A 14,785-nucleotide genomic window follows, 5' to 3' on the forward strand; every position below is an offset into this window, starting at 1 on the left:
AGCGGCTTCGGTGTTTGTTTGGAACCGCATGGACAAGCAAGGCAGTGATTGCGGGACGACCATCTGGATGACTAAGAAACGAAAATTGCTGTCGGCGTCGCAACTGTGGCGGTGACGCTGCGGCAGCTAACAAGGGATGCGGTGTCATTGCATCCGTGGCATTGACTGCGCTGGCCTGTCTGGATGTGGCGGGGTGATGGGAACCAAATTGCTCACCGGCCGCCTCCACCGTGGCTGCAATTGTGGGCCCCTTCCACCTCGCATACCGCTCCGCTGCGCTATCGGCTGGCGGGGTAACAGAAGCTAACTTTTCCGTTGCCGAACTGCTCCGGGTCCATGCCGATGACGCGGCCCCCACTGAAGCCCGTAACGTAAGCCGAACACGTGGTGAGCGTCTTGCCCTTCAAAACGCACCGACGCCCACCCGCATGTGGAATGTGCCCAGCCGCCGCAGTTCCACCTGGTGGGCAGCAGCGTTAATCCTCCCTGCCTCTTAGGTTTTTCCCTCCAGCCTCTTCAGTCGAGTGCTGTGCGGTTTGTGCGTGCGTGTGTGTGCGGGGAGCATTAAAGGGGGGGTGTACGACAAAAAAAAAGCAAAAAAATAATAATAAACAGGAGTGACGGCACACACCACAGGAACAGAAGAACAGGAGGAGGGGGACAGCGAGAGGAAAGCGCCACGCTAGCTGCCATGGCACAATAGTCTGCACTAAGAGGCGTCAGTGGTTACAAAATAAAGAAAGAACGCTCCCTACTGCAGCTGCACGCGTTCGCTCCTCCGTTGTGTGGTGGAAAACGGCGTTGAGCTGCTTCCCGAGCCCCACTCACAGGAGCCAACAAAAAAAAAAAAAAACTAAAGCTAAAACCAAGCCAAAAGAAAAACAACAAAAAATTTCGTCCACTTTTTCTTCGACTCAGTTCATCCTCTGTCGTCGTCTCGGGGCGTCGTTTTATATATAGTCTTCGCTTTATATATATATATGTATTCTTCTTCCGTTGTTGAAAGCCTTGTTTTTTTTTGTTTTCTTCGCCGTTTTTGCGCAAGCGTTCGCACAGCATGCGTCCTTTGTTACGCAGCTCCTTTGCTTATTCCTTTTGCCCCTCCCCTGCTTCTCGCACACACCCTCTCGCTTCGCCCCCTGTTGCTCCACTGACCGCCGCAGCGTCGATGCAGACGGCGCTAGTAGCGTCTGTTGGCCCGTTTTTTTTCGTGGAAGACGCGCGGTTCTTTGTCTGCAGCCGGCTCTTCGCCCGTATTGAATATGACTCTGGAAGTTAGGGGCTTGGCAAACGACGCTTCCCCCGGCACACCGAAGGGGGCGGCAGAAACGTCCTGAACGGACTGCAACGACTCACGAAAGGAAACAGAGGTAGTGCCCTTGGGTGGCGGCGCACCAAACGGGTTTGACGGCGCAGTCGAAGAAGCACCCGCTGAATCAAACGGAGAAAACGCCGTCGCGGTGGAGGCGCTGGGGGGAGCAGTGAAACCCCCAACCCCTGAGGGGGTGCTAAAGCGATTAGGGATGGCGGCGGAGACAGCAGTAGCCACAGCCTCCTGCGACGTTGCTGGCGGTTTGGCGGACTCCACTAGGAACCCAAACCCCGTTTTGGCGGTGGATACATTGCCCTCTTCTGCAGGCATGGCGCTAAAGGGGGAGGCGGGTGCATTGCCAAAATTACTAGACGGAGCAGCCGGTGCAGCGGTGGCCGTCACATTTGTTGTAGTTGTTCCTCCTTTGGTGAGCTCGGTCGAAGCCATCGCATTACTGGAGCCGGAAGCATTAACGGTTGTTACACTCGCCGAGGAAAACGGATTTTTGGGCATTAACGTGGAGACTGCGGCGGGCGTCGCCACCGGCACAGAGGGAGCCCCGAACCCCGACGCAGTCGCCGGCGGCACGCCTGTTGTGGATCCACCAAACGAAAAAGGGTTTTTATTCTTGACCGCAGGCCCAGAAGAAGTTTCGTCGGCCTTCGCAGCAGAGGCAAACCCCGTCCCAGCCGCGGCAGCCAAAGTGGTAGGGCCACCACCAAAGGCGAAAGCGTTCGCTGGTGTTCCCAAAGCCTCCGTGGCCGGCGTCGCCTTGACTGCACCCGCCGTCGTGGCGGGGTTAATGGGAAGACAAGTAAATGACGGCACTTCTCTCGCTGTGGCGCTGGCGAGCGCTTGTCTCTTGACGTCGTCAATGGACTTCTCTAAAAGAGCGATGGCAGTAGACTTTTGGCTTACTTCAGTGCGGAGTGCAGCAACGTCGCCGCGTACGGTGTCCACGAGCGTCTGCATCCCTTTGAAGGATCCGAGTGTCCCCTCCAGCGACGACTGCCTTCCGTCCATCAGCTCTACATGCTTCTTCAGTTGCGCCACCTCTACGCGTAGCTCCTGAACGCAGCGGCGGGCACTTTCTTCTGAGCGTTCAAGTGCCTCACGACTGCGTTGCAGCTCTACCCGCGTCTCCTCCACAAGTTTGCTTAACTGATCATGCTGCTCCCGTATTAGCCGCAGCTCCGCGTGCACCGTAGTGGCATTATTCTCAGCAAATGCACCTCCGACTTCCAGCAACTTCAAAGGTTCCTTCCGTGGAAATTTCGCACGTCTGTAGTAGTCTATAGACTCGTCAAGGTGAGACCGCTCCTCCTCGCTGGAGATGGGCCGCACAGGGCCTTGATGGCTCTTCTCGTACGGATTCACGACCCTAGCATCGTCATGAATGCTTTTGTCGGCCGCAGTGGGTCCTGCCGTTCTCACAGCGATTCCGTTGACGCGATAATCATGCCGCATCAGCTCCCGTCCGCGCTTGCCACGATGGCTGGAGGTATCCTTCGATTGACTCAGGGCCAGGGCCTCCATCGACACATTCGGCGTGAAAAAGAGGGGAACCGGCACCTGAGACTCCTCGCTGATGTAGTAGTGGTTGACAACCGGCGTGTTGGCCATCCGCGCGGTTTCCTGCGGCCGTGAGCTACTGCTGCTGCGTCGCTCGTATGCGTAAGAATCGGCGGCGGCAGGCGCACAGTGTGTACAGCCGTATCCAATTGGCGGCCGCACTTGCTCGTGGTATTCCTCACGGATCTGTTGCTTTGGCACTCATTACGGAGGCGGGTGCAGAAGAGAAGCGGCAATAAAAAAAAACACACAAAAGCAGTGGGGGAGGCGTCATGCTCCTTCACCCACTTCACAAACATACACACACATAAAGAGAGAGAAAAGAGAGGGACAGCGAGGGGGTAACGACGCCGCGTTGGGAACAAGCGCCCCCACCCCATCCGGAGCACACACAGCCTACACGCATTCATCCGCAGTCCCCCACTTCTCATCCACGCTTCGGCGACAGATGCACCTGCAACTCCGCCCGCAACGGCTCAACTCGGCGTTGTGGATGCCGCAACCCACTGGAGGTACTCCGCGTTTCCGGGCCCCATCGGCACGCTGATCACCTCCGGCACTTCGTACGGGTGGTGACGCGTCACCTCCGCAACGATCTCTTCGACGCGCGACGTCTGTGTTTTGATCATCATGAGGCACTCGCTCTCCTCCTGCAGGCTGCCCTCCCACTGGTACACGGAGGTCACGGTGGGAATGATGTTCACGCAGGCCGCCTTCCTGCCCACGACCAGCCGCCGCGAGAGTTCCCGCGCCACCTCCATCGACGGCGTCGTCACGTAACACACGGAGAGCATATGCAAAGAGCACTGGTGCAGCCCCACCGAGTGAGAGACGGTTAGCGAAGCGTAAGAAATCCCTCAAACAAGAAGAAAGACCCACACAGCAAGGTGGGAAGACTGCAGCAACAATAATTTGTTCCCCAGCCGCAGCGCATCAGCGAGAGACGGCAGAGACACACATGCACACAGAAGCAAGAGATTCACCGTCAAACCCGAGGGGAGGCAAAAGGAGAGAGAGAGAGAAAAAAAGATAAAAATGCACACGTGCGACAAAAAAAAAATATATATTCTTCCTTGCGGAGAAGTACCCACGCCACTCCTCGGCTACTCCTTCACTTCCCACGCGCCGCCGTGGCACACCACCGCCGGCACAAGCGCACATGCACTGAGGCTTCGGTGTCACCAGAAAGCCAAAAAGAAACTACTGCCGCTAGCGTAAACTTTCACGCGCATGTCGAGCACCCAAAAGGTAATGAGAGATGCAAAATTTTCACATGAAACACGCTCTGCATGCCCCTCACACCTTCGACGGTTGAAAGGTCCATCCGGGCACGGAGATGAGGCTTTCACCGGGGTAGACAACAGCGGTGAGCTCGCCGCCGTACACACACTGCGTGTCCAATCCAATCGCGTACGGGTGTCGTTGGAGGCCTCGTCTGGCGTCGTGGCCAAATATAACCGTCTCCGGGCCCCGCCAGAGTGAGGCCCACGGCACACCCTCCGTTGTATCCTCGGACGCAGTGTACAGCCCAGGCCCTTTCACAATGAGGTTGCGCATCGTGGTTACATCCTTGGCCAGCTGCTGCTCAAGAGGAAATTGAACGTTAAGGCCCGCGTGCACTACCAGCAGTTTGTGTGCGGGGATGCAAAGAACATGCGGCAGGCGTGACAAATAGTCCTCAACATCCTTCGGCAGCGTCATGGCGAGCGGCGCCAAACTCGACTCACTGCCCTTCCCTGTCAGCGCCCCATTCCGTCGCAGTTTTTTCCGAAGTTTGAGCAGCTTGGCGTCATGGTTGCCGAGCACCGCGCGTGCGCCAAGGCTCTGCAGCAGGCGCACGACGCCAAACGAGTCGGGCCCTTTGTTCACCAAGTCCCCAACGCTGATCACCTCATCCCTGCCCTTTACGAAGGCCGCGGCTGCCAACAGCCCCTGCAGTTGAGCCAGGCAGCCGTGAATGTCGCCCACAATAATGAGTCGCCCAGCCACACTGTCAATTGTCTCCACCTTTGCATATTTCTTCATGCTGTTTACGACCTCTCCTTTCGGTGTAACCAACACAATCTGAAGAGCGCGTTTGTTCACCACCACGGCTACGAAATACAAAAGGAGATAGTCAAGTGCCTCTCCACCACAACCTCCACCAATGCCGTCCAGCGGCAGCAGATTCCCTACTGGAGACTTAGACACAAGAAAAAGAAACCGTTGCGTGCGAGTGACGCCCACGACATTCACAACCTCTCCAAGCTGCCTCCCGTGCTAGTTGGATTTCACTCAGTCTTTCTCCCCGCACAAGAGCCGTGCCACCATCATTCACCCGTCTTTATATATATATATATATATACCGAAAATAAAAATGTAACGAGTTCACACAAGCACAGGCACGGAACAAAAAAAAAAAGGACAGAGACAGGAATTGTGTGTGGGTGTTGCTAGAGGCAGTGGTACCAGACCACCACCTCCGCCTCCACCGGGTCAATGCAGACGTAACAGTAGTTCAAGTTACTAGGCTCCACCTCGTCGGATCTGGCAAAGAGGGAGAGGCCACCCACCGCCTGCACAGCGACCACCGTTGAGACCACCTCCGGTATCAACGCGCCACTGTCCACGTCTGCAGCCCGATCGGGCTCGTCCATGCCGCCTGCGACAGCTGTCGTCTCCTCCGTATGCACCGCACGGATGGCGACAAGGCTCTTGTACCACATCCGCGCCAGGTCCAAGTACACGCCCAAGTCCTCGTCCCACTGGTTGTTGTTGCCGCCACCCGCCACAAAACGCCACACAATGTGGTACAAAAACTCGGACCGCTCCGTCGCACTGAAAATACCTCGGAGTGTGCCAAGTGAAAGCCTAGCGCCGGAGCCGTAACTACACGTGTTCCACGCCTCGTCCTCCTCCTCCTCCTCCTCGTGGCACATGGCGCGGCTGGGTGCTAGCAGGAAGAGCGCCCGCAGCTCATCCGTCACGGCAATGTCGTGCGGAAGGTAGACATCCGCGCGCCGGACGACGGGAAAACGAACGGCACCGTCAAATATGGCTGCCTCTGCCTCATCACGGGGAACATCTTCCGAAAGTTCCACACGCCGCACGACTCCCGCCTCGACAAGGCGCATGAACGGCTCCAAGGTCGTCCAGCTACAGTACAGCTCGGTGTATTGCACGGCGTCACCCAACGCTTTCGGCGCAGCACAAAGCGCGAGCGCCTCACGCACTGCGGTTGACTCAAAGAAAGACACCAGCAAGTCCTGCAGCATCCCTTTGTGAAACCCGGAAAACCGCAGCGCACCAGCAACCACGACGCCGCCACCGTGCGACGCACCCTCCTGCACAGTGCCGCTGGTGTTTTCCTGTTCAAACCGAAAGGCACACACACGCGTCTGACTGTGGATCCCCCACCGCTGTTGCGCCTCCTTGAAGATTGGGTCCGTGAGAACAGCGTCCAGGCGCCTTTGCGTCTTCAGCTCGAAAGAGAAGCGAGTTCGCGGCCCCATTGACCTACTTCTTCCCTTTCTAATGGTCTCCCACGCAGCTCCTACTTTTTGAGAAATGCGGTCTGGTGGAGAGGCTCGAGGCAAAAAAGCACGACTAACACACACACACACACACGTCCAAAAGGAAAACCCACTGCATCCACGCACGCCACTCAGCAGCGTGTATGCGTGCATGTGAGCAATGCAGCGAGCATCCAAAACATGGCCCACACACAAGCACCAAGCACAAACAAAACTCCCCCCTTCCCCCCTTCCCCCATGAACACACGCACCACATAACAAAATACGCGAGCGTGCGGGAGAAGGGAGCGTGGAGCCCAACGACCACAGTAATGGGAAAAAGTGGAGTGGGGTGCTGTGGCGTGCCTCACGTCTTCCCACATGCAAAAAAAAAAGGGCGAGGCGACACAGAGAAGCAGAATATATATATATATATATATATATTCGTTTCACGACCAATCCACACTGCGCTTAAGCCGTCGGTATCTAATCTGTGCGCCCGTTTCTTTCTCCTGGAGTCTTCTTCATCGTTTCTTCTCATCATGCTATTTTGTTCCTCTTCCTCTGATTTATTGTTTGCCTTCCTCATTAGTGGCACCCACGCCTTGGCTCCCACCCCGGCAGCCGTTCAATACAGACCACGCTACTATACAGTGACGCCCAATGATCAGATGCCACAGAGCAGAAGTCGCGGCGTGCGCGGTAGCTTCCATTGAGGCCCCTCTCCCTTATATGCCTCACAGAAACGACTTGCGCTCTAGGAATCGCTTCAAAAAGTACAGTTGGAAGACGCTCATAACGACCAGCGCAAGGACCTGCAACACACTCCACACGAGCAGGCGCTGATTCGACTCCTCTACCGTAGTCCTGTGCTCCTTCTGCTGAGCCCGTAGGTGCATCTGAAGCGCCTCGGCCTGACGCATCGTGGTGGAGATGTGCTCTACCTTCTTCTCCACCGGGTCCAGTTCCTCCTCCTTCGCCACAGAGGTGTAGTCGACGTGGTATCGAAAGTGAAAGACGACCAACTTCGGGGTGTAATGTGCGTAGGTGTTGTCAAGGCAGGCGACGATGGCCTTCGTGCCGCCCTGTGCGAGCGCCTCATATATCCCTTCCGTTGTCTCCGTCCACTCTTTCAGGAATTTCCCGTCCTGGTCCGCAACGGAAGCGCGGATGTCGCGGTTGCCGCCGCTGATGACCTGGAACTGAAACGTTACCCGGCTCTGCGGTGGCACCACCTCCTTCAGGCACAACTTCTCGCCGCTTCCAATGGTGGTCGAGGCGGCGTCAGCACCGAGAAAACCCGCCGTCAGTAACAACACCGCTGTTGCCAGGCACAATAGCAGCAGCGGGTGTGGTGCCGGGTGCAGCAGAGATTCTCTTCGACAAGCCATCGTTTTTCCCTCGGCTGGCGGCCTCAGTTTCCTCTGCTTTGAGTAAAGCGATGCCTCCCTCGCGGTGCTGCCTGGCGCCTCCTCCCTTCTCTATGCTGGATCGGCCCTCAGTAACGCAACGCGTGGCCTTCGCTTTGCTCGCGCGGCGCTCTCTCCCTTCCTTTCGTTGCTTCGGCGACGAAAACAATAAAACGGCACGGCAGGCGAACGGGCAAAGACAACGTGTAAGCAGACAAACGAAAAGGCCGCCGTGGCGTAGCAGCATAAAAGCAAGAGGGAAAAGCTCAAGCGGTGGCAACAGCGCATCACACGTCCACACGAAGGCAGAAAAGAAAAGAAGAAAAAAGACAGAGAGGGGGAGAGGGGGCCACCACAGACGGTACAACTTCAGCGGCAAGCGACAACCCACAGCCCGGTACTCTGTTAAAAATAAATGCATCCGCCACAACGACTCTGTGTTGAACACACACAAACAAAACAAATCATAGAGACGTGATTTGCTGCTTTTGTTGTGGTTTTGGTTTACCCTCTTCTTGCCTTTGCGGCAAGCAGCACGCACATGGTCGTGTCATCAGCGGCAATCACACGGCCCACCCGCCGCCGCGGAGTGGCAAAGCGTAAAAGAGCCACCAAAAGCAAAAACGAAAAGGAAAAAAAACAACAGACACGCATTTCCTTCTGACTACGTACCCCCAGACACCAACTCCCTCAGCCTCTCTAACCCCACACCCGCCAAACAGTGACCCAGCGAAACTCCTCCACGCCCCTCCGCGGTCAGGACCAGAGCAAACGTAGCATGGCATGGCAGCTACCGCAAGCCATAAAAAAATGTCGTACACAAAAATTGTAAATAATGTATATCCCAAGAGAATCCGAAGGTGCTTTATATAAACATATATATATTATAAAGCAAAACCTGTCCGAGAAGGGCAAAAACAATACAAGAGTTTATCTAGAGGGACAGTGGCGGTCTAAGAAGGACTGAACGTCCCTCATAACCTTCTTCCACGAGACCTCACTGAGAACCTCGTGCGCTAACTCATCATACTCAATGAGTGTTTTGTCGCTTGAGAGCGCCAACTCTACAAACCGACGAGAGCCGCTGATAGCGCACAGGCTGTCATCTCTGCCGTGCACAATGAGAAGCGGAAAGGTGCTTCTATCCATCTTTTCCCACATGTCATCGATGGCGCGCAGCATCTCTGCAAACCAGCGTGCCGTAAGAGGGGCGGAAGACATAAATGGGTCTTGCTTGGCAAGCTCCACAATTGGGCGGTTGTTACTGATGAGGTTGGTGTCGACTGCCTTTACACCAAGCTTTGGGAAACATTTGGAAAGCTTAAATGCAAGCCAGCGCATGAAGGGTGTGGTCAATTGTGGGTCGAATTGAAGTGCTGGGCCGCTAAGAACGACGGCGGCCCACGCGTCTGGGTCACGTAGCGCAACGTGTGCAGCGATCAAGCCGCCCATGGAATGCCCCAACAGGCAGCAGGGCAGTGTGGCGTAGTCCGGGTAGCGGGAAAGTATAATTTGCTTAAACAGCAGAAAGTCGTCCACAAAATCGTAGAAGTTTTCCACGTAGAGCCGCTTTCCCTCGCTCCCACCGGCCCCTTGATTGTCCATGCAGAAGACGTGGTAGCCTGCGCGGGCACACGTCAACGCCACGGAATCATACCGTGCCGTGTGTTCTGCAACCCCACTGATGAGGAACAGCACCGCACGCACGTTGGGCACCTCGCGTGGCGGCGCCCACTCTGCAAAGTGCAGCCACAAGCCCTGCTTGTTCTGAAAGTACCGCGGGAAAAGCTCCGGGTCGGGTGGAACGCGTGAGGGTTTGGAAAACTTTAGCGCGTGTGAAGCCTTCAAGCACGAGCAATAGGAGCCCATAATTCGTTCTTCTCCAAAGCGATCTGCGGAGATAGAAAGAGGGAAAGAGGGAAACGTCGATTAAAGGAAAAAGGCAACAGCAACGACAATACACACCGTCCGACGAAACTGAGACGGGTGGACAACACACCGAGGATTTATTCACAGTCACTGGGAAGAAGTGAAGGCGCGGTGGTGCATGGTTGAAACTGAGCGGACCAACAAGAGTGGGAGCGGTGGTAGAAACACACGCAGCCAACCACGGCGACGGGGCGTCGGCTACGGTTTGTATGGGGAGAAAAATAAAGACGCAGGCCAACAACAACAAAAAAGTACGAAAGAAAAACGACGGATGCATACGAGCCCCTGCCCACCCTCGCGCCACGTTCTATTCTCCTCCTTCCACCGCAAGGCCGGTGCAAGGGTCAGAGGGCCTTAGCACCACCTCCAGCTGCTTTGCCAGCTGCAGCACCTGCGCCCGCGTTGCTTGGCGATCCAAATCCCGTTGACGAAGCACAAGAAGACGATGCTGTAGCTGCGCCTCCTCCTGCTGAATGCGTGTCACAGACCCCGCGCGGTTTTGCCTCTGGGCAGAATACAGCCGGAGCTTCTTACGAAGTATACCAGCCTCCTCACGCTCCGCCGAGGCACTAGCCAACATTGCACGATACGCCAAAAGAAGATTCTTACCCTCCGCAACGCTAATTTGGGCGGCAACACGGACTGTTGTCACTGACGTGTTCAACGAGACAGTAGGAGTGTGATCCGCGAGATGCGGCGACGGGGAGGCATCCTCAGCTAGGGTGCCTGAAGCTGTCGAAGGAGACGTCACGTGAGCCTTCACACAAGCGGCAGGGCCACTTCCAGCAGAAGCAGCAGCAGCACGAATCGGCGGTGTGAAAGCGTCTACGTGGGTCATGCGTCCTACGAGAGGAATGGCGGCGGAGCGGGAAACGAGACGCCGTCGAAGAGCCTCCACAGGGTCATTCTCGACGAATGCTTCACTGACCGTGCGTACTTCGGGATCCACACAACAAGCAGCAGGGGAAGTTGGAGTTGTGTAAGCGTCGGCAGCCGTACGCGTCATCGTGACCGTGCACTTTGCTCTTGGTGGCTGCGACTCCGCAGTGGACAAACTTTCTTCCCGTGACGGCTGCCAAAACGTCAGGAGAACGCTGCTCAGCAGGTTATTCACGGTAAGCTTTCGCACAAGTTCTGTGCGGTGGTGGTATGCAGCCTGCTCCAACGCCCTGTACTCGCGTCGCGACCGCACGCGTTGCATCCACCTGTAAAAAGATAGGGGAAGCAGGCGGTTTCGCAAGGCGTCCTCGCAGAATTCACCCGCCTGGGCAATGTGTTGATTGCACCGCTGCCTCCGAAGTGTGCGCTCCCTCCAGTACTGCATGACGCTGGATTTACAACGCCGGGCCACGTCCCTCCACCGCCGCTCACACAACGCCTGACGCTCAGCGAAAAGGAGCCACTTGTAGAAGTACCTACAACGGGCGACAAGGGTGGTTCGTCGACTGTGGAGCGTGCTTACTGTACGCATGAGCCACCGCTGATACCCGCAAGCCATGGCACGCCCGTCTCTATGATGTTCTATGTGCGCAACTGCAGCTTCATACCTGCGCAGCCGAATGCCGCGCCGCCGCGCGCTCTCGCCAAGCCACCGAATCCAGTAGAAACGCATCGCAAGCGAATCCGACGCCACACTCTCATAAAGGAGGCAATCGTGGGCACAAGGCATCGGGCAATCAGAGCCGCTCTTCATGTTCGGCAGCTGGTGTATCTCTGTCCAGGCTGCGGGCAGGTGCAGCAGGAGCCCAGCCATGTGTAAGCGGCGAGCTCTTCGTTCCCACGTCACATGCCTCCAGGCCATCCAACACGACTGCCGGCGCCATCTCGCCGCCCCACTCGACACCTTTTTGTATGCAATACACTGCAGGGCGCGGTGGTGCCAAGCAAGCCAGCACCGCAGAAGAAGCGCCTTCACAACACCTTCACTCATAGTATTCACCTGTGCCTCCAACTCCCGCTTCGTGCGTAAACACACCTTCCAGGCCGTCAGTGCCCGCCGCAGCGCTGCGGCCACGCAGTGCTTCTGTGCGGATGCATTGTTGACCCGGCTTTGCCAACGTTCTCCATAGCGCCACTGCCAGGCCCGGAAGAATAGAAACACACGGCGTCTCGCGTACCACTGCACCGCGAGGCAAGCCTGACAACGCCGCCGCTCCACGACAGCGTCCGTGCGATTTCGCCAGCGACGCAGTGCACGCACCAGCAATGACGCGCGGTATGTGACGTGAGCAACAATCATCAACGACACCGGTGCTCCGTCGGCCGCATCACTGTCCGCGGAGAGAAGCTCCAGGAGCGGGCACCACTTCCTCCGCACCTCCGTCTCCCCGGCAAAGTTCCCCGCCCCTAGTCTCCTGCTGCCGCTGCTGCTGCTGAGGCTCATGTAGGCGCCAACGCATCCGGCGGGTCTCTGCCACGGCACAGATGAATGCCGTGACTCTCCAAAAAAAAAGTGTCTGAATCTCCCTGCAGGATGCAGCGGCCAAAAAGAAAAAAGAAAAAAAAAGGTATATTACATCCTTACAAACAAAAGGCAAAAAACGCGTAGATATCCTGCCATCCACTACAAAAGCCACAAGACGGCACTCACTTCACTGCAGCCTCCACTCACCTCCCCACGCACTCTTCATCTCAAGCAACTTCAAAAGGCACAATATATATATATATATATCCCTTCCCCACCCCACCCCTTGCAGAACAACACAAAAAATGTACATGCAGGCACGCATGTTCATAGACGCATTGGCGACAATAACATAGAAGGGTGAAATTGGCATACATGCGGCAGCAGCTCGCATCACATAAAACATTCAGTTTGAAAAGGGCCACCGCCCCAATGTGCATCGCATGGCACATGGAGTATTCAGCAGGTGGCATTCTATTCACCGTTCACCCTTCCTCGCTATTTCTCTTTTTTCTTGCTAGAGACCCTCTTGCACCAATCAATACACCTGCCATTCACAGTTCTCTTTCATCTACACTCGACTACACATGTAAACACACACACAGATGCATATACATGTATTATTGATTATATAAAAACCTCAACAACAACACTGAAACCCCCAGAAAAAAAAATAGGCACAAGACAACTTCTCACAACTTTGCACATGCAGTCTCGTTTCCCTTCCACAGTCTCCTACTTTGCGTTAGGGTCCAGGGAGCCCCGCTGCAGTTTTTTTTTTTCTTACGAGGGCCACAACAGAGTTGAGCCGCGACCACTTGCTGACCAACACACCTCAGCAACCGAGAGAGCCTGTGCGAGAATCTCTTCGCCAATAAGGCCGGTGTTCCGTAGTGGCATTTTCAGACGCTGCATGGCGAACAAGGAAATTATGCCGGTTTCAGGACCCCCTGGCCGCAATGTGGCGGGTGGACGCGAGTAGGACGAGGTTGCCGACGTGCCTTGCTGAGCGCCACCACAAGTGGGCTCCAGCACAGAGATATGCGAAAAGGGAATGATGCGGTTCGTGCCGTATTTCCGACGTATGCGCCGGCGCCACCGTTGGCGAGGGAGCAACCGACTTCCGGTTCGGTCGGTGAATGTCGAAGGTGGAAGCGCCTGAGTAGAAGCTCTGAGCACCCTGCGGCGCCGCAGCATCGTCGGCTACACCGCTCCGCGGCAAGGCATGTGACTCTGGAGGCTTCTGCTGCTGCTCTGGCGGCATGTATTACACCTTTGCCCGCTCCTCCGAGTCAAGATCCACACGTGTGTTTTGCACCGCCTCCTGACGGTCCTCTACCACCAGCACACGAAGCTTCTTCGCCGACTCCGTTAGCTTCACCCGCAGAGGAAGGCTATTCGCCCGCCACCATCAATTCTCGCCCTCGCGACGCTTCCGCTCTACCTCAAAGGCCTGTTCAGCGATGCAGCTGTAAAAAGCGTCATCGGTCTCAACATCCTCCTCCGCCAGACCGTATCCGGAAGGATAGTCATCCATCACATCCGTCACCGGGCAAACTCCCGCGCCACGGACAAGACGATTGGTCTACCACCGGGCTCCAAATGCGTCGCAGGGCCCGAAAGTATGTACGACTACGTGAGCGTTGCCACGTGGCGGAAGCAGCAGACATGCAAACACAGGGAGCGGCAGCACTAGGTCAATCTTGATCATGGTGCACTGCCGAGACACACACAAGATCAAACGCTCTAAAAGACATTACGGGGCAGCATTAAACGGGGGGAGAGATGCCCACAGCATACTTGCGGCCAAGGTTGCACTTCTCCCTCTGAGAATTTGGAGCAGATTGCCTGACAACGATGCTCTCCGTCGCACTACCGTCATTCTGCCAGTAGAGCCACTAGAGATACGAGGTATCGGCACAACGCACCAGGATGTTGGTTTGATCATCCCTCAACTCATTGCCGTCTTCAAACAGCGTCACGACATAAACGACCGCAAGGTCCTCACTCGCGATGAGGTGGCAGTTACGTATGCTCACCCAACTCACACCAGAAAGTAAAAGACAAGAACGCCGTAAGCAAATCCGCAGCCCCGCCTCAGAGGTGTGCCGCGAAACAAACATAAAGGCAAGCAAATGCCATGCAAACACCGTCGCCTCCGCAAGAAGAACGACGGAGGCGCGCACCACCGCAAGAAACGGCCCACGCCCGCACGTGGCGCTCGCCTGCGCACAACAAAAAATCCGGAACCCCGCGGTGTGGCCGCGACCGCACCTCCCCGCCCCCGCCATCTCGGGGTGAAGCACACCCACGCGACAGCGAAAGCCACCACCGTGGCGACAGGCCCAGCGGCACACAAAACTCACGCGACAAAGACCAGACGCAGCCACCACTCCCCCACCGTACGCGGCACAACGCACCTGATGGCCGCCACATCCGGAAGCGTACACGACACGCGCCACTCGCAGTACCGTCACCATGCCCCTACAGCACTGCGGCCCTGGGGCCGCCGCCCCTCGCTTCGACAGTTGCGTGGCCCGCGCCCGGGGCAGGGCGGACCCCGCGCAGAACGTCCCACTTCCGCATGCATGCACACTGCGAAATCGCAGCCCACCGAAGTGCGCGGTGACCTGCTGCCCGACGCAGGTGGACAACATGGGCGCTGTTC

At 56.4% G+C, this 14,785-nt stretch overlaps 9 protein-coding genes across 9 annotated transcripts, besides 6 other annotated features; 1 reads left to right on the forward strand and 8 right to left on the reverse strand.

The window, feature by feature from the left end:
• Positions 1-835: 835 nt before the first annotated feature.
• Positions 836-892: a sequence feature (A-rich).
• A 288-nt stretch (positions 893-1,180) lies between these two features.
• TraAM80_03132 (uncharacterized protein) lies at positions 1,181-2,935 on the reverse strand (the record flags this gene model as incomplete). Its single annotated transcript, XM_029380111.1, has 1 exon — positions 1,181-2,935. The coding sequence occupies one exon, from the start codon at positions 2,933-2,935 to the stop codon at positions 1,181-1,183; it is 1,755 nt and encodes a 584-aa protein (XP_029240082.1).
• A 425-nt stretch (positions 2,936-3,360) lies between these two features.
• TraAM80_03133 (divalent cation tolerance protein) lies at positions 3,361-3,678 on the reverse strand (the record flags this gene model as incomplete). Its single annotated transcript, XM_029380112.1, has 1 exon — positions 3,361-3,678. The coding sequence occupies one exon, from the start codon at positions 3,676-3,678 to the stop codon at positions 3,361-3,363; it is 318 nt and encodes a 105-aa protein (XP_029240083.1).
• A 502-nt stretch (positions 3,679-4,180) lies between these two features.
• On the reverse strand, positions 4,181-4,909 carry TraAM80_03134 (serine/threonine protein kinase; the record flags this gene model as incomplete). Its single annotated transcript, XM_029380113.1, has 1 exon — positions 4,181-4,909. The coding sequence occupies one exon, from the start codon at positions 4,907-4,909 to the stop codon at positions 4,181-4,183; it is 729 nt and encodes a 242-aa protein (XP_029240084.1).
• A 299-nt stretch (positions 4,910-5,208) lies between these two features.
• Positions 5,209-5,228: a microsatellite.
• An 88-nt stretch (positions 5,229-5,316) lies between these two features.
• TraAM80_03135 (uncharacterized protein) lies at positions 5,317-6,375 on the reverse strand (the record flags this gene model as incomplete). Its single annotated transcript, XM_029380114.1, has 1 exon — positions 5,317-6,375. One exon carries the CDS (start codon positions 6,373-6,375, stop codon positions 5,317-5,319), a length of 1,059 nt encoding a protein of 352 aa, XP_029240085.1.
• A 97-nt stretch (positions 6,376-6,472) lies between these two features.
• Positions 6,473-6,490: a microsatellite.
• Positions 6,491-6,795: 305 nt separating this feature from the next.
• Positions 6,796-6,819: a microsatellite.
• Positions 6,820-7,112: 293 nt separating this feature from the next.
• On the reverse strand, positions 7,113-7,766 carry TraAM80_03136 (endosomal P24B protein; the record flags this gene model as incomplete). The annotated part of the gene is made up of 1 exon (XM_029380115.1): positions 7,113-7,766. The coding sequence occupies one exon, from the start codon at positions 7,764-7,766 to the stop codon at positions 7,113-7,115; it is 654 nt and encodes a 217-aa protein (XP_029240086.1).
• Positions 7,767-8,714: 948 nt separating this feature from the next.
• TraAM80_03137 (monoglyceride lipase) lies at positions 8,715-9,653 on the reverse strand (the record flags this gene model as incomplete). The annotated part of the gene is made up of 1 exon (XM_029380116.1): positions 8,715-9,653. The coding sequence occupies one exon, from the start codon at positions 9,651-9,653 to the stop codon at positions 8,715-8,717; it is 939 nt and encodes a 312-aa protein (XP_029240087.1).
• Positions 9,654-10,020: 367 nt separating this feature from the next.
• On the reverse strand, positions 10,021-12,096 carry TraAM80_03138 (putative leucine-rich repeat protein (LRRP); the record flags this gene model as incomplete). Its single annotated transcript, XM_029380117.1, has 1 exon — positions 10,021-12,096. One exon carries the CDS (start codon positions 12,094-12,096, stop codon positions 10,021-10,023), a length of 2,076 nt encoding a protein of 691 aa, XP_029240088.1.
• Positions 12,097-12,197: 101 nt separating this feature from the next.
• Positions 12,198-12,219: a microsatellite.
• Positions 12,220-12,366: 147 nt separating this feature from the next.
• Positions 12,367-12,384: a microsatellite.
• Positions 12,385-13,158: 774 nt separating this feature from the next.
• TraAM80_03139 (uncharacterized protein) lies at positions 13,159-13,824 on the forward strand (the record flags this gene model as incomplete). The annotated part of the gene is made up of 1 exon (XM_029380118.1): positions 13,159-13,824. The coding sequence occupies one exon, from the start codon at positions 13,159-13,161 to the stop codon at positions 13,822-13,824; it is 666 nt and encodes a 221-aa protein (XP_029240089.1).
• Positions 13,825-14,015: 191 nt separating this feature from the next.
• On the reverse strand, positions 14,016-14,785 carry TraAM80_03140 (uncharacterized protein; the record flags this gene model as incomplete). Its single annotated transcript, XM_029380119.1, has 1 exon — positions 14,016-14,785. A coding segment is annotated over one exon (770 nt), but the record flags the coding sequence as incomplete, so codon positions are not given.

The sequence above is a fragment of the Trypanosoma rangeli genome, assembly GCF_003719475.1.
Source record: "Trypanosoma rangeli strain AM80 chromosome Unknown Tra_15.4_contig_00078, whole genome shotgun sequence".
Classification (NCBI taxonomy): domain Eukaryota; phylum Euglenozoa; class Kinetoplastea; order Trypanosomatida; family Trypanosomatidae; genus Trypanosoma; species Trypanosoma rangeli.